This window comes from Lissotriton helveticus, chromosome 1_1 (assembly GCF_964261635.1).
Source record: "Lissotriton helveticus chromosome 1_1, aLisHel1.1, whole genome shotgun sequence".
Taxonomy (NCBI): Eukaryota; Metazoa; Chordata; class Amphibia; order Caudata; family Salamandridae; genus Lissotriton; species Lissotriton helveticus.
In genome coordinates, this window is record NC_136057.1 from 477,652,973 (window position 1) to 477,671,005 (window position 18,033).

The 18,033-nt window shown below is 51.3% G+C and overlaps 1 protein-coding gene across 1 annotated transcript in view; it reads right to left on the minus strand.

The window, feature by feature from the left end:
* PTPRB (protein tyrosine phosphatase receptor type B) overlaps positions 1-18,033 on the minus strand; it is a 500,144-nt gene that overhangs the window by 16,522 nt on the left and 465,589 nt on the right. The window contains exon 32 of the mRNA XM_078673917.1: positions 7,618-7,753. Within this exon, the coding sequence (XP_078530043.1) occupies positions 7,618-7,753 (136 nt within the window). The remainder of the gene's footprint in view (positions 1-7,617; positions 7,754-18,033) is intronic.

The following is an 18,033-nucleotide window of genomic DNA, read 5'->3' on the forward strand; positions in this document are numbered from 1 at the left end:
GAGGCGTATCTTTAGAGTGCGATGGCAGACCGTGTCGAAGGCGGCAGACAGGTCCAGGAGGATGAGGGCTGATGTATCGCTGTTGTCTAGTTGGCGCCTGATGTCGTCTGTGTCGGCGATGAGGGCTGTCTCGGTGCTGTGGTTTCGTCTGAACACGGACTGGAACGGGTCCAAGGTGGTGTTGTCTTCCAGGTGGCGGGCCAGTTGCATGTTGACGATTTTCTCGATGACCTTTGCCGGGAACGGGAGCAGGGAGATGGGCCGGAAGTTCTTGAGGTCCTTGGGGTCCGCCTTGGGTTTCTTGAGGAGGGCGTTGATTTCGGCGTGTTTTCAGCTTTCTGGGAATGTCGCTGTTTCGAAGGAGATGTTGATGACCTTCCGTAGTTGGGGTGCGATTGTAGCGTCTGCTTTGTTGAATACGTGGTGAGGGCATAGGTCAGACGGAGATCCTGAGTGGATGGAGTTCATGTCCTTGCGTGTCTCGTCGTCGTTGACGTTGGACCAGGAGGTCAGGCGGTTGGCGCTGGTGGTGTTCACAGGTGAGGTGGGGTCTGGCGTAGTCGGGGCGGTCATGGTGTTGAAGCTGATATGGATGTCAGCGATCTTGCTGTGGAAGAAGATGGCTAGTGAGCTGCACAGTTCTTGTGAGGGCGGTATGTCGTTTGCGTTGGCGCTGGGGTTGGAGAGTTCCATTACGATGCTGAAGAGCTCTTTGCTGTCGTGTGCGTTGTTATCCAGGCGGTCTTTGAAGGAGGATCTCTTGGCTATTTGATGAGGTGGTGATGTCGTCCCGTTTACTATTGATATTACGCCTCCTGATAATAGAGTTACCAACCCCCTTCCAGTGAAACGTAGAAAATGGAAAAATGTTAATCAAGAGGCTTTCCAACGTGCCCTACTTGAAAATCCCCCTCCCCAAAGCAGCTCTCTGCAGGAGACTTGGAACAATTACGAAAACTGGGTGACTAATGCTCTGGATGTGATAGCTCCCTGGACATCCAGGCCCCCTGCTAGGCAATCTAAAACCACCCCTTGGTTCACGGTAAACCTTAAACTTGCCAAAGCCAGATGCAAAAAATTGGAACGCAGCTGGAGGAAAGACTATAACCCAGAGGATAAACTACATTATAAAAGGGAACTGAACAAATACCATAAATTAGTTAGATCTGAAAAAAGCTGCTACCTCAAGAACAGAATCGATCAAGCGGACAACCCCACTAGAGAACTCTTCACCATCTATAGAGAACTTACGGTCCCAACTAGACTTGATGCCCAAGATGCATACTCCAAAGAACTGTGTGACGATATCGCCGATTATTTTATCGACAAGATTGATAAAATCCATGCTACCTTTACAAAGGATGAGAATTTCTCAAGCAAACCTACAGAAACCGTAAACACCCATATGGGGAATTCCCGTCTCACATGTTTTACCACCCCTGAGAGACAGGAATTAGTACGCATCGTCAACAGCATTCAATCTGGATCGCCTTGCGATGTCTGCCCCCCGACTCGCTTTAAAGGAGTTAATGAGAAGGTGATTATTGATCAGATCACTCTTATTGTATCACTTTCCTTCCAAGAATGTCTAGTACTGGATGCTTGGAAAACGGCTCAGGTTATTCCCCTCAAAAAGAAATCCAACATCCACATTTCCCAACTCCAAAATCTTCGCCCCATTTCCCTTCTTCCCTTCTGTGCTAAGATTGTGGAAAAGGTGGTGAATAGACAGCTCATGAGATATCTGGAGGAACAATCTCTCCTTCACCCCACTCAATTGGGTTTCAGAGCTGGGTACTCCACAGTCAGCCTTACTCTTTTCCACTGAGTGCCTCAGGAAAATAGTGGATGCAGGAGAGACAGCAGCGTTGGTTCTATTAGATCTTAGTGCAGCTTTTGACACCGTGCTGCACTCAACGCTGCTGTCTCGGCTGTCCGCTATGGGTGTGGAGGGAATGGCATTAGCCTGGATTAAGTCCTTCTTGGCTGACAGTTGCTTCCAGCTGCACTGCCCCCCTTTCAAATCCTCTCTCAGGAAAGCAAGCCACGGGGTTCCTCAGGGCTCGATTTTGAGCCCTACCTTATTTAATATCTACATGGAACCCCTGGCTCGCATAGTGGAAGCATTTGGGGTGGGCATTGTCAGTTACGCTGATGACACTCAATTGATGTTCAAGCTCACGCCTGACCACAGAGAAGATGCCACCAATTTCTCCAACTGTCTGTCATCAGTGGCAGCATGGATGAACAGCAATTGTCTGCGCCTGAATGGCGACAAGACGAACTGCTGATAGTAGGGAAATCCGCCTCAGCATGGCCACACTTATGGTGGCCTGCGGAACTAGGTATCCCTCCCCGTCCTGTGGATTCAGTGCGCAATCTTGGCATCACACTTGACTCAAATCTTTCCTATAAGTCCCAGGTCAGCAAAGTTACAGCCAGGTGCTTCAGCACACTGAAAGTCCTCCGCAAGGTCTTAGACATCCTCCCCATTGAATCCAGAAAGACCATAGTCCGCGCTTTGGTGACCCCCCACCTTGATTATGGGAACGCGCTGCTTTTGGGTTTGAGCAAAAAAGGCCTTCACCAACTTCAGTGTGCTCAAAATGCCGCCGCCCGCCTTGTGCTCAGACTCCCTCGCAGAGCATCTGGAAAACCGGGTTGGCTAAACTCCACTGGCTCCCTATTAAGGAGCGTATTAAATTCAAGTCCCTTTGCTTCGTGCATCGTATTGCCCATGGCAAAGGTCCGAACTACCTGAAAAATCTTTTCACCATACATCGGCCCATCAGGAACCTGAGATCATCCGGTACGATGATGTTTAAAATCCCCAAAGTCACCAGAGCCAGGATGGGTGGGTGTTCGTTCATATATCTGGCCTCCAAATGCTGGAACGAACTCCCGCTCGATCTTAGGATGGAACCCTCGGAAACAAGGTTCCGGGCAAAACTCAAAACCTTCCTTTTTCCCCTGGTATAATTCCTTGTCTCCCCTATGCTACTTTCTGGCACTCTCTCGCTCGCCTCTTGGGCAATTTAGCAGTAGTCAGCGCGGGGACACACTGTATTGTGTAGCCAGGCGCTTTATAAATGGTTTTATTATTATTATTATTATTATTATGTCTGCGTGTGGCGTTCTTGTGGGCTGCGTGGTTGTCCGGAGTGCGTTCGTGGAGCCATATCTTCTCCAGTTTCCGGCATGCACGTTTGGAGGTCTGCAGCTCGTTGGTGAACCAAGTGGCTCTCTTGATGGCGTGGTTGTTGGAGGGTTTCTTGAGTGGGGCAAGGGTGTTGGCGCAGTCGTCGATCCACTGTCTGAGGTTGCAGGCTGCGGCGTCTGGGTTGGTGGGGTCGGTAGGTGGGTTCTGGTGAGGGTGGTGATCAGCTGGTCTCGGTGACTTTGCTCCAGCAGCGGCGAGGCAGCTGTTGGGTGCGGTGGTGCGTGGTTGGTTTGTTGAAGGTGAAGTGGATGCAGCGGTGGTCGGTCCAGTGGAGTTCAGTGGTGTGGTCGAAGGAGACGTGGGTGCCTGTGGAGAAGATGGGGTCCAGTGTGTGGCCAGCGGCGTGGGTGGGTGCGGTGATGAGTTGTCTGAGGCCGAGGTTGGCGAGGTTGTCGGTCAGGCTGGCGGAGTTGGCTTCGTTGTTGTTCTCAAGGTTGAAATTCAGGTCCCCGAGGAGGATGGAGTCCGTGGGGGCGAGTGCGTGGTTGCTGGCGAGGTCGGCGATGGAGTCGCTGAATTGAGCTCAGGGTCGGGTGGTCTGAAGATGAGTGTTCCTCTGAGGGTAGTGTTGAGGTCGGTGTGGATCCGGAAGTGCAGGTGTTCGCCAGTGTTGAGGGTGTGGTCTGCGTGGGTGGTGACCTTGAGGGTGGACTTGTGGACAATGGCTATTCCTCCTCCGATTCCATTGGCGCAATCCCTGCGGGTGATCTTTTAGCCGTCCGGGATGGCTATGGCGATGTCGGGCGCCAAGGAGTCGTTCCACCAGGTCTTGGTCAGGAAGGCCACGTCTGGGGCGGAGGTGTCGAGCAGATCCCAGAGCTCAACGGTGTGTTTGCGTGCGGAGCGGGTGTTGAGGAGTATGCAGCGGAGGTGGTTGGGTCCAGTCCTTGGAGGTTTGGTGGTTCTGTCGCAGGTGAAGCTGCAGGTGTGGCAGGAGAAAAGTCCGTGAGTCCGTTTCGGGGCGGCTTGGAAGCAGGTGTGGTTTCGGCCAGCGTTGAGTGCGTAGAGTGTGCTGGCGTCATTGCGGAGTCTGGTGTTGTGGCGTTCGCGGGGTCCAAGGGTTCTGGCGCTGGGCGCGGGCGGGCGCAGACGGGCTAGCCTTTGGCGCGCCAGCGGCGCGACCGCTGCGCGCCCTCCATAAGAGGTAGAATGGGAGAGAGGAGCATCTGGGTGGCCAATGGGGATCAGGGGGGCGGGGCCACAGAGACGCAGCGGCGGAAAGGAAGGAGCAGGAGACGGCAGCAGGGAGACGGCGGCAGGCAGCAGGAGGAAACGAGGCAGCTGGCTGCTGTGTGGTGGCGTGGGGAGCAACCTGCCTGCGAGCAGGGTCGGGAAGTGCCCATAACAAGGCATGATTTGGCTTGCCTCACGATTATGTTGGCATTCACAAACTGCTCACTGATCCTTTATCACCCTGGAAATTATTGGAGAACATTTTTTCCTCTGTGGTTCGAATTATAATTATTTTTTTAATTTGTAACTGCACAGACTTTACCAACACAGAATCGTACTTGCCTACAGTGGCATAGTGAGGAAACACTTGAAAGTGTCACTACATTTCCAGGAGTCCACCAGGAAGCCTGAGACCGGTGCTGCTTTACAAGCAATCCTCTACAGCCTGGAACCTCCTACCCTCTCTGTCAGCCATCAGTGCGTCGACTCTGCAGTCAGTTTGCTTGGAAGTGAGGAGGATGGACACTTTCCTGGAGCTTGTGGAAATAGAAAATGGACTGCCAATTCACTGACTGATGAAGGATCAATGAACTGGCTGTCCTTTCTCTAGTTCCAATATAAAAAGGGATATGCTGCTTCCTGCTGTTTTGTTCATTAAAGCAGCTGCAGACCAGTACCAGGACAGTGGACGAGGTGGCAAAGTGTCACAGTCCCCTTAAATTAGGGAAGGAGGTGCCCACTGACAGCTACCTGTTCAAATTAAGCATGGTTATAATTTTTTTCTCCGAATGACTTGCAAAGGGACATATGAGAACCAGTGGAATGGAGGCATGATTCAAGAGATTGGCCATCCCCTCATATCAAGACTTTGGGTCTTCTTGCCCCCAAACTCCACTCACTTCCCTCAGTACTAAACACAGGCATCTACTGCTGATGACAGGATGCTATGGGCCTGACGTGCAGAATGTAGTTGATTGATTATTCAAAATTGTGACTGACTGGTACGATATTTCTAAATGCTCAGACAAAAGAGCAAGTTAATCTTTCTACAATGTTTAGAAAAATTGCCTGGGATACTCTGATGACGCCCAGATATTTTCTTTTGAATAAATGCACACAGAATTGTCCATTTTCGAAATCATTACATAAGCAGGGCATGCAAGAGAGTCTCCAGGGCCATGCAGCGCATTTGCCTTCGTTTGTCTTCAAATAACGTGAAACAGATTTAGTGCGCCCTATGCTCATGCTTTGTATTCTTCATGGTAATGGCTGTAAACTGTGATTGTCAGTTAGCTCTGATATGTGCTTCGTACCAGGCTCTGCTGTGTGATTGGCAGCTGGCTCTGATGTGTGTTTTTAGCAGCCAGCTTTGCTGTGTGCTTGCAAACCGGCTCTGCTGTGTGATTGTCAGTTGGATGTGCTGTGAGATTAGCAGCTAGGTGAGCTGTGACTGGCATCTGGCTGTGCCGTGAAATTGGCACTCAACTGTGCTGGGAGACTGGCAGCTGGCTGGGCTGTGATTGACAGCTGTTTGCGGTGTGTGCTTGGCACCCGACTTTGCTGTGTGCTTGGTAGCCGACTCTGCTGTATGCTAGCTTGGCTGTGGTATTGGCAGCTGTCTGGACTGTGTGCTTGGCAGCCGGCTTTGCTGCATGCTTGGTAGCTGACTCTGCTGTGTGATTGGCAGCTTGCTCTCTGTGTGATCGGCAGCAGGCTTGGCTGTGAGATTAGCAGTTGGCTAGGCTGTGTGTTTGGGAGCCGACTCTTATGTGTCATTGGCAGCTGCTCAGCTGTGATATTCGCAGCCGGCTGTGCTGGGAGATTGGCAGCTGGCTGGGCTGTGATTTGCAGCTGGCTGCGCTGGGTGCAGCCGGCACTGATGTGTGATCGGCAGCTGACTTGGCTGTGATATTAGCAACTTGGCTGGGCTGTGTGTTTGGGAGCCAACTCTGATGTGTGATTGGCAGCTGCCTCTGCTGTGAGATTCGCATCCGGCTGTGCTGGGCGATTGGCAGCTGGCTGGGTTGTGATTTGCAGCTGGCTGCGCAGTGTGCAGCCAGCTCTGCTGTGTGACTGGCAGCTGCCATGGCTGTGAGATTAGCAGCTGGCTGCGCTGTGTGCTTGGCAGCCTTCTCTGATGTGTGATTGGCAGCTGGCTCTGCTGTGAGATTGGCAGCCGGCTATGCTGAGAGATTGGCAGCTGGCTGGGCTGTGATTTGCAGCTGGCTGCGCTGTGTGCAGCCAGCTCTGCTGTGTGACTGGCAGCTGCCATGGCTGTGAGATTAGCAGCTGGCTGCGCTGTGTGCTTGGCAGCCTTCTCTGATGTGTGATTGGCAGCTGGCTCTGCTGTGAGATTGGCAGCCGGCTATGCTGAGAGATTGGCAGCTGGCTGGGCTGTGATTTGCAGCTGGCTGCGCTGTGTGCAGCCAGCTCTGCTGAGTGACTGGCAGCTGCCATGGCTGTGAGATTAGCAGCTGGCTGGGCTGTGTGCTTGGGAGCTGACTCCAATGTATGACTAGCAGCTGCCTCTGCTGTGAGATTCGCAGCCGGCTGTGCTGGGAGATTTGCAGCTGGCTGGACTGTGACTGGCAGCTGGCTGCACTAAGTTTCTTAGCAGCCGAATCTGATTTGTGGCTGGCAGCTGGCTCTGCTGTGAGACTGCCAGCCGCCTGGGCAGGAAAATTGGCAGCTGGCTTGCAATTTGCAGCTGGCTATGCTATGTGCAGCCAGCTCTGATGTGTGATCGGCAACTGGCTCTTCTGGGAGATTGACAGCTCTCTGGGTTGTGTGCTTGGCAGCCGGTGTTGCTGCATGCTTGGCAGCTGGCTCTGCTGTGTGATTGGCAGCTGGCTCTGCTGTGTGATTGGCAGCTGGCTCTGAAGTGTGATCGGAAGCTGGCTTGGCTGTGAGATTAGCAGCTGGCTGGGCTGTGTGCTTGGGAGCAGACTTTGATGTGTGATTGGCAGCTGCCTCTGCTTGGAGATTGGCAGCCGGCTGTGCTTGGAGATTGGCAGCTGGCTGGGCTGTGACTTGCAGCTGGCTGCGATGTGTGCAGCCAGCTCTGCTGTATGACTGGCAGCTGGCTTGGCTGTGAGATTGGCAGCTCTCTGGGCTGTGTGCTTGGCAGCTGGCTTGGATGTGAGATTAGCAGCTGGTTGCGCTGTGTGCTCGGCAGCTGGCTCTGATGTCCTATAGGCTGCTGGTGACACAGAATGGTCTCTCACCTCCGTTTGAACCATGTGAACTCGATGAAGCCGCAGATCGTACACCGCGCCGTAAATATCCACTGAGTCGTTGGAGTCCAGTTGCTGAAGGATTCGGTCCAGTGCGATGAAGGTGCCCGTCCTGCCAACACCAGCGCTGGAAACAAAACGGAGGAAAGAGGATTTAGGTCCAACCTTAAAAACAACATTTCCCTCAAAACTTTAATTTCAGTTTTATGTTGTTGGTTCATAGCAACTGAAAGATAAATCCAGCTTTCATATGAGTACATCTCAAATGTTAAGGCCCCAGCAAACCTAGCTTCCAAGGGGATCTGACAGCCAGACAGTAACCTGTAGTTTATTATAATGGAATATCTGTATCAGGCAAAGCATTGAATGAACTGCCACAAACCCCCATATTTTTTGGTTCATTGACCATCTGTCAAAATGACTCTTTACTACTAACCCGACTTCCAAGTTCTCACATACGGCACCAGTACAAGACAGGCGGAGGTTGCAGGGTCCCTACTTGCACCTTTTTCTCTTTCGGAACATTTTCAAGCCATTCAGGGGCCACCTTCTTCAAAAGTCAGGGTCCCACTTATCTCTGCGCCACTGATGAGCCTCCCTATACAGATGTCAACAGATGATACAATAAAAAAAAAGCTAGGACATTTATTTACCCTTCTTGACCCTCTTAACTCTCCACTGTTTTGCTTCGTTCTTAGAGTTAAATGCAAAAAATATCGCGTTTGCAGAAAAAATGTAGGGGCATATTATCAAGGACCGGTGTTAAAATTATCACTGATTTATCGGCAGGAAACTGCTGATAAAACGGCGATAATGGGCTTGATAATACGCCCTTATTAATTCCCATAGAAGCCCATGTTAACACCAGAACATGGGCTTCTATGGGAATTAACAAGGGCGTATTATCAAGCCCATTATTGCCGTTTTATCAGCTGTTTCCTGCCGATAAAACGGCGATAATTTTAACACCGGTCCTTGATAATATGCCCCGTAGTTCCTTTCATCCCCTTTTTTTATCGCCGCGCATCACCGGATTTTATCGCTGAGATAACGTGCTATTAGCAACGTTTATCTCAAAAGCGATAAAATTTCAGGCGATAGCGGCAAACTCCGTGAATATCGCTGAGAATACAGCGATATTCACTCATTATCGCTAACAGGGTCTTAGCCATTATATCCACCTCCCATTGGATATAATGGCTAAGAACTGGTCTGAGCAGTTGTTCGTTTTTGGAGATATTTGCGCTTAGCGCAAATATTTCCAACGCTACACCTGTGTTGGTAATAGGCGATAGCGAGGTTAGCGACTGCTTTCAGTCGCTAACAGGTTGGGAACGCCCACTTTGCATGTCATTAGCGATAAATATCGCTGACATAGAAAGCGGGCCCCAAACCGCTCGCTATCGCCTACAAGCTGTCGCTAACTGCTATTAGCCACAGCTTGCTAATAGGGCGATAGAGTTATCGCCTCTTAGCAGCCGAAAACGGCCGCTAAAGCGGCGATAATTTCCTATCGACCCCCTTGATAATATGCCCCTTTGTTTTCTCCCTTAGCACTCCTACCTTTCCGCATTCCTCTCCCTTTCCACTGCCCCTCAGGCACCTCTCATGCAACCTGCTTGTCATATAAAGTATTTAAACATTATATGCCAGCAGCATTGTCGGAAAATCTGAAGCTTCCCCCCTCCCGCCACCTCCCATTTTACTGACCAAGCTACACCCCTGGGTTTAATAGTATACATATGACAGGCACTAATGCTAGGTAATATTGTCACATATATCTGCGCACCTTTGAGGCCTATCCTCAGGGTTCAAGAGAAGTCAGCAGGAACTAGAGTGGGATCTACAGCGGGTAGTGTCATTTACCACTATTTCCCGGGGCCAAAGCCACTGCTGTCCTGCTTTTGGATACTCCATGTACATGAGCATCTATGGGCCATGTTATCACATGGAGCAACTTTGTGATTTAACAGCTATTTTTAAAATCTCCATTGCCCACTATTTTACTAGTGCTTGAGTAACAGTCCCTGGATGATGGAACTTAGCAGGCAGAATACTGAGAGTCAGTCAACTATATCATAAAGACCAAAACTATTTTAAACACCGAAAACCTTTCCACCCAAAAGTAAAATGGGATTCCCACTGACAGAAACATTACGATTTTAGGGTGCTAAAGAGCTGAAGGCCCTATATAGAAAGGACCGCCACCCTCGGGGCGGAGGCCCTGCAGTCGTGGTGGGGGGGCCCAGACTCACGGCGGGACCTCAGCAATGAGAAACTACAGTGAGGAGGTCCAGCTACAACTGCGGGCCCTCCACCACGAGTGCGGAGGCCCTTTGTGAATCAGGCCCGAGTCTCAGAGTTAAAGCTAGCACACCGATCTCTGGTGAGAGGGAACATTGACCAGTCACAGAAATACTGGAAGTACTGTTTGTCACCAGACATTCGTTTGTGGAGTTGAAGCAGTGCTCCACCCTAAGAACAATGAATACCTAGAACCTGTCTTGAAGGGCTAGCTCTTATTTTTTTTTGTGTAAATATATTTTTATTGCAGGAATCAAATAGAAGCATACAATAGTCGCCTGTTAGAAGGTGCATATCACAGTCGGCAGTAGTGGTAGAATATCTATACACGGCCATTTAGCCCACAACCCGGGGGTCGGGCGGCATTTGCATCCGATGTTCAGTAGATAGCTCCACGTTCTAGCAGAGTAAAACAGGCGAAAATGAATTGGTCTCCACTGCTTTTCTAAACAACCCAAATTAACACCTCTCCCTCCCCAAACAGTTCTACCCCCCCGAGGAGTGAGTCACAAGTCCTCATAGTTTAGTTCTCCGATGCTTGGTGAAAGCGAATGGCACTCCCTTTTCCTCAGTCCACCTCCCCCCTCCCTCCTCCCAACCCGTCATCGGTAGTTTAGTATACAGCCAAAGAGCGTGTGATAAGAGATTTAGTCCTTCCTATTGGGGGTATCTCACCAATATTATGTTATTGGGGTCCAGGTAACTCCTCAGCAACACTATCAGAGTCAGTATGTGCGTCATGGTCGCGCAGGGCCTGTACTAATGTCTCCCAAGCCTGTGCTGCCTCCAGTGCTCGCTCATCCTGCCGCCGCCTCGCCTACTGGTATCTCAATGCGCTCTCTCTCCCTGCCCACTTTAGAAGTTCAGTGCGCGATTTAGCGCCCGTTGGACCAACTCGCACCTTCCAATGTCTGGTGATTTCCCGTTTAGCCAGGAGCAACCCCAAGTCTATAAACTTGCTAGAAATCTTAGTTTTGGGGGTATGTGGGAACCAGTGTAGAATTCCCACCGCCGCATCTACCCGCAGGGATCTACCAGTTACTTCGGACAGCGTGTCTCCTACAAACAACCAGTAGGGGGTCAGCACGGAGCAGGACCATAACATGTGAATAAGGTCCGCTCCAAGCGTCCTGCATCTAGGGCAGGCTGCCGTCTCCGAGGCGAAATATTTCTGTATTTTCTCCGGAGTCAGATAGGCTCTATGTAATATATAGAAGTGGACCAATTGAAATCGAGCACTGCGTGTGCCCTTCCAGGCTCGACGTAGCAGCTGGGCCCACGTGGTCTCTGGGATTTCTTTCCCTATGTCAGTTTCCTAGCGGGTCTTGAGCACCACCATTGGAGTCAATCTCTCATTGATCATCCTGGAATACAGGCATGACACTGCTTTAACCGTTCCCGCAGACATCATGACGTATTGGCACGTCCGCGGACAGCTGTGGTTCCTCAAGACCAGTCTGCCAGTGCGCCTGGAGTGCCCTTGTGACCGCCGCGTGCAGCAAAAAATCGCCTCGGGGGACGTTGTAGCGGTCCAGAAGTGCCCGAAAAGGCAGTAACGCCCCGTCCTCATAGAGGTCTCCCAGGGACTGCACACCCATCTCTTCCCATACTCCTAGTCGCGACCAGTCACCGCCATGGGGCAATGCAGTGAGCATTCCCAGCGGGATCTCCGAGGCATAAGGCTGCGGCATTCCCAGTCTGCGGTGCACCCGGTTCCAGCACAACCGTATAGTGCGTTCCTCCTGGGTGAGGTCCTTCAAATCTGTTGCAGTGCGATAAACGATAAGACATGTCTGGGTATACCATTGCCCTGCGTCTCTTCCGGGCCACGAAATTCCCGCGCTATCTCTTGCGTATAGGTCTGCAATTGGGCAGCCAAATAGTACGTTTCAAAGTCGGGCACCGCCAACCCCCGTTCCATTTTTGGTCTCAGCAGGGTCTTGAGCGCTACTCTGCGGCGGCCCGAGCCCCACAGGAACGCCACGATCATCGAGTCTAGGTTCTGAAAGCTAGATCTAGGGATCCAGATCGGAAGTGTCCGGAAGTAATATAACAGGCGGGGGAGTGCCACCATTTTCAGCAGCGCTATCCGTCCCGCCACCGATAGGGGTAGGGTGGACCAAAAGGACATGCTACCCTTTAACGCCCGGATGCTTCTGGAGATGTTGCCCTCTAGGGTATCAGCAGGGTGATGGTAAACATACACCCCTAGGTACTTAAAACAAACAGGCTCCCATCTGATCTCCCTGTGAGTGTCCGGCTGAGGTCTATCGCTGTGGACCGGAAACAGGCAAGTTTTCGTCCAGTTTACACGGAGCCCTGACACCTCACCGAAAGCTGTGAGCACTGCATCAGCTCCGATCAGGGCCGTCCCAGCGTCTTCGAGGAAAAGCAGTAGATCGTCAGCATATAGGGAAATGTATTGGCGTCCCGACAGAGACTGCAATCCCCTGTAGTGGGCCCCTGTGCGGATCGATAATGCCAGTGGCTCTACTGCAAGGGCGAATAACAATGGGGATAGCGAGCAGCCTTGTCTAGTGCCCCGTTCTACGGGGTACCGTTGAGAAATCAACGGGCCCGACTTAACCCTAGCCACCGCCGAGGTATATAATACCGTGGTCCATCCCAGGAATCCCTCTCCCAGGCCAAAGCGCTCAAGGACCTTGCGGAGGTAGACCCACTCCAGGCTGTCGAAGGCCTTCTCCAGGTCAATCGAGAGGATCATGGGATCGGGAGCATCTGCGTGATCTCCCTCCAGCAGGCGAAACAAACGGCGGATGTTCATTGTCGTATTACGCTTGGGAATGAAGCCCGCGTGGTCGACATGCACTAGAGAGCTCATGTGATCCAGCAGTCATGCGGCTAATATGCTGCTCAAGATCTTGTAATCAACGGTGAACATTGATAGCGGCCTGTAGGACGCTGGCTCTACGCCTTCCCGATCGGGATTGAGCAGGGGTATCACCAGGGCCTCTCGCATCGAGCCCTGTAAGCGCCCCAGGGTCTTCGCTTCCTTGTAAACCCTCAGAAGCTTGGGGGCCAGGAGTTCTACATAGGTGGAGTAAAACTCTACTGGGAGCCCGTCAAGGCCTGGCGTTTTATTGCGCGCCATCCTTTTTATGGCGCTTCTGATCTCTCCCAACTCCACGTCGCGCCCTAAGTCCTTCGCCTGTGCAGGTTCCAGAGTGGGGATCGGTAGATCACGCAGGAAAACGTCAGTCGGAGTGGTGTCTGGTGGTAGTCGACTGCGATATAGCAGCTTATAGTAGCGCCAGAAGCAGTCAAGGATCTCGGGTTGCGTATAAACCTCCCTGCCCTCCGCAGTGTGCATGGCCACAGTGGGTGAGGTACGTCTCGTCGGGTTGGCAAGCCAAGCCAGCAGCGCTCCCGATTTATCACCCTCAGCAAGCGATCTAGTCAGGTAAGCCTTGTGGTCATAGCTTCGCAGCCGTTCAACCTCCACGGCCACCGCCTCCCTTGCCGCCAAGGTCTGTTGTTGGAGCTCCGGGCGGCCAGGGCGGGCAACTTCTAGGTCGCGGAGTGCTCGGTCCGCTTTAGCCAGATCTTCCAGGATGACCCGACGCACCCCAACTCGCTGCGTTATGCAATAGCCCCGAACCACGACATTAAAGGCGTCCCATTCCGTAGCCCTCTCATCTGTCGTGCCCTCATTCACCTCAAAATATTCCGTGATCTTATCTTCCAGGTCGCTACGGAACACCTGGTCTTCTAGCAGCTCGGGACGTAGTTTCCAGGTCGGCACACAGGGGGTGCTCCGAAACCACCTGAAATCAACCAGTAGCGGGTTGTGGTCGGAGATAGTTCTCGTCAGATATTCAGAACGCACAGCTGTGGAAGCCCATTCTCTCGACCCCAGCAGGCCGTCCAACCGCACATGCAACTCGTGCATGCCTGAAAAATGGGAGTAGTCCCGGGTATGCGGGTGTTGTGCTCGCCAGATATCTGTCAGTCCCCACTTAGTCTGCCAGTTCGCCCTGCCCTTAGCCACCCGATGGGTTGGCGAGTCCAGGAGGGGAGGATGGGACCTATCAAGGCTAACGTCTACCACCGAATTGAAGTCGCCCCCCAATAGGATGGGTCTCGATAGGTAGCGGGCCAGAGAACCCGACAGCGCAGTCAGAAAGGCGAGCTGGTCCATGTTAGGCGCGTAAATGCAGCAAATGTTCACATCTCTTCCCCCCAGTTTTCCTGCAAGGGCCACGTACTTCCCCTCCGGATCCACTGTGTGACTATCTACCTGCAAGGGTACCCCAGCTCTTATCCAAATTAGCGCGCCCCTAGCATAAGCTGAATACGTGGTGTTGTATACCTGCCCTCGCCATCTACGCTGTAGCGCCAATCCCTCAGACTTGGTGAGGTGCGTTTCCTGTAGTAGTGCAATCTGTATGCCTCTGCGCACTAGGTAAGCGTGGACTTTATGTCGTCTGGACATGGAGTGCAGACCCCGTACATTCCAGGTGATGCATTTCAGAGTTGAGAGATCAGCCATTGTCCCATGTTGTGTCCTCCTGTCTCTCCAAACACACCTCAAGCATAGGCAAGCACCCAGATAAATCCATACCGATGACGAGTCCCCCCCACAACAATAACAAAACAACCTTCAAACATGAGTCCCCTCCCACCCTCCCCAGAACAGGTTCTAAATAGTACCATCTAGTTCCCATCCAAACTGTATCCTCAGAAACCCCCTTTGTACTAACCTGACGGTAGTCACCGCAGGTGTGCCTTAAGGGCAATATGGGGGTCGAGCGTCGATGGGGGGTCCCCGCACTGCAATGCCACAATGCTACCGAGCCCAGGTCATCAGGGCCTAAACAGGGAATCACCGCAACCCTCCATATAGCCAGGTATCTAACAGTTCCCCTTATGAAACCCTACCCCCCTCATTCACCCGTCCACCTCCGCCCTCCGTTCAGAGCCGGCTCACCCGAAAGTCTCATTGTTCATCGAGCAGGCCCTCTGCCGTCTCCGGGGTAACCACTGGGAGTGTCACGCTGTCCGATTCAGATCCCTCCGTGTCCGAGTGGCCTCCACTCTCTCCAGGCTCCGAGTTTATAGTCCCCTGGTCCCTCTGGGGGCCAGAGATAGTAGAGACCATCTCCAGCGCGCCTCGCCTCTCCGCCTCAGTTTCCACCGTCGAGGGTCGAGTAGTTCTGCCTCTGCGATGTCGGAACCTCTCAGTCTTCCGCTGTTGGTTGCTCTCCATCGTGGATTGGGAAGAGGTCCCAAAACCATCCTTGCCAGCCCTGTACAATTCAAGCCAACCACACGCGTCGTCCGGGGTGTCAAAGAACTTAGTTGAATCGTCCAGGATGATGCGGAGTCGTGCCGGAAAAAGTAGGGAGTATTGGATGCCCTCGGCGCGTAGTTCTCGCTTGAATGCCAGGAAGGAGGACCGACGCCTTTGCGTCTCATAGGTATAGTCCGGAAAAATGTTCACTCGGCTGTTCTCCACCTGATAAGGACCCTTCTGCCTGGCGGCCTGCAGTAGGAAGTCTCTGTCGCGGAAATGAAGCAGTCGCGCCACCACCGGTCGGGGGGGGGGGCGGCCCTGTAACGGCGGTCTGGCCGGCACTCTGTGAGCCCGTTCCAGGGTATAGAAGGGGGACAGCCCCTCCGGCGCCACCGCCGTCCGTAGCCAATCCTCTAGGAACGTCACCATGTCCTCGCCTTCAATTTTTTCCGGAAGGCCTACTATACGAATGTTATTTCTCCGATTGCGCCCTTCCGCGTCTTCCGCCCGCTTCTCTAGGGCCTCTATTCGGGACAGGGCATCCTTCACTGTGGCGTCCAAGTTCTTCTGTGCCGGTTCCAGGTGTCTCACTGAACTCTCCACCTCCTTCTGTGATGTATTCCTATAGGTTCTGTATCGATCCCCCTATTCCTGACCCTATTCTGGTTAACAAGTTAACTAGCAGCCATCCCATGAGGCAGAAAACCCCCATGATGCAGGAACCGTTATCTGATAAAGCCACACTACGGCACAGGAACGTGTTATCTGATTAGGTCATAACACTTGCCATCTAAATAGACAAGCGATATTCCTCCAGCCCCTGATAAGGCATACGGAGTTCTCAAAACAAATCAAACCTATGACAACCTGGGAAAAACCCTGCGGCCATTGTTTTGATTTCACCGAGAACTTCAGCAAAAGAATGTGCTAACGACCAGGTCGTATGACATCCTTATTGACGTATCTATGTCCATCCTTACGTCAATCTCGGCACCTTAAAGGTATAAATATTACCGATATTGCCCTATGCAAACACGCGCGGTGGTGACGAGATCGGAGCAGCCAGACTTGCCGAAGCCCAGAGCAGAGCAGACCCCGCTGGCGCAGCCCTGCCTTTCCTGACGCGCTGAGAACGAGACGCTGCTTTCTCCTGCCGAGAAATCCAGCTCCGGCGCTTCCGGGTAGCCCTCGCAGGCAGCCTGGAATATCGAGACCAGAGACGAGAGATACCATCCCTCATCCATCCTAGATTCCAGGTACAGAACTGAATAACCCCTTGCAGAGAATTCTTTAGTCAGTCACTTGGCAAAACAAACTTAACTTAAACTGTAACTTTCTATTCCCGCCCACGTATTAGGCTTAGGTCAGGTACACGGGGTAGGCGTAGTTAGAAACACCAGTTGAGTACGATTAGTCAAATGTAAATGTGTATGTATTCATTTTATTCATTTTAAACCTTCATATGGCTTAGAAACCATATCAATGTTTTTACAGTATTATTTTATACTTCTGCTTTTATTGTATGCACTTTACTTAACCATAAGTATTGCAATAATATCGATCCATTTCTCTTGTATGAGAAAAGAGACTGATCAATAAATAACATCTTTTATTGAACACGCCCGTCTCTTCCTTTTCTCTACAATCTGGTGAGACTAAGAATGCACGTACTGACTGAGTAAAATAAGTCGTCTTTTGTTTTCACACGACTCTAGAGATACACTCTTGATTAGGGGAGAGCAAAGTTGTCATGTTCTATGGTTGTCAGAAACTAAATCCCTTCTTGTCTATCCAGGGAGGTTCAACTCCTCCTTGCCTATTCGAGAAAGTTTCTAGTGAACTCTGAGCTAGCTGGCAAACCCAAAACTTTAAGTCTAATATCGACAGTAGTAGACCTAGTTAACGTCTGGTCTAGGCCTATACTATTGAAGGTATTATTCCAATGCGCAGAGCCTATTGGGATAATAGGAACTACACTACATGGCGCCCAACGCGTTTGGAAGGGCGATAAAACTAACGTAAGACATTTAGAGTAACTCAGTCGTGCTTTTTCACTCAGACCCCTTTTCCCATAATACTCCAAAGACGTCTGGAGTGGGTAAAAGGTAATATCCGCCAGACCTCGCAGGAGGAAACTCCTATGTATGGTTCTTGGTTTAGTCAACGTTGAAGGATACACTGTTCCAAAATATTGTGCATCTAATCTTTGTTTCCATAAGAAACCTGATCTGCAAACAAACTAAATAACGTCCCTGTCGGTAAAATGGGAGACAGTGATGACGAAAGAGAGACAGTTAGGATAGCAACTGAACTCGCAGCAGCTGATAATGCACTGCTAGACACAGACCCGGATATAATACTCATCCCGGTCATCAAGAGGAAATCTATAACTTTAAAACTTATAGAAAATGGACTGACACCTAGAGGTGGCACAGTCATATTCGTGATTGAGGCACACGAATATCGGCAGACAGAGGTATATTATTCATGGATACACTTTCCAGCAGCAAATGCTGTAACAAAGTACTTCCACTATTACAAAACAGAGGACCCTCCTAATGAGTACACTCCTTTCGAGGAGGTGGAAGTACCACTTAAATTTCAAGAGCATCTGCTCTTATTTAATGGCGCCCTAAAGCATAATAATCACATCACCAGGCTCGGTCCATTAGGTAGACCAGGAGCAACGTGGCCGGTCCTAGCCGGATACACACCACATCCAGACATCAATGGGATGTCTCAAGCAGAGCTTTTAACACAGCTAAAACAATTAATAAAATTACATAGACAATTAGTCCAATATGTGATGCGGACTTCAACAATTCAACCAGCAATTAAAATTCCACAGC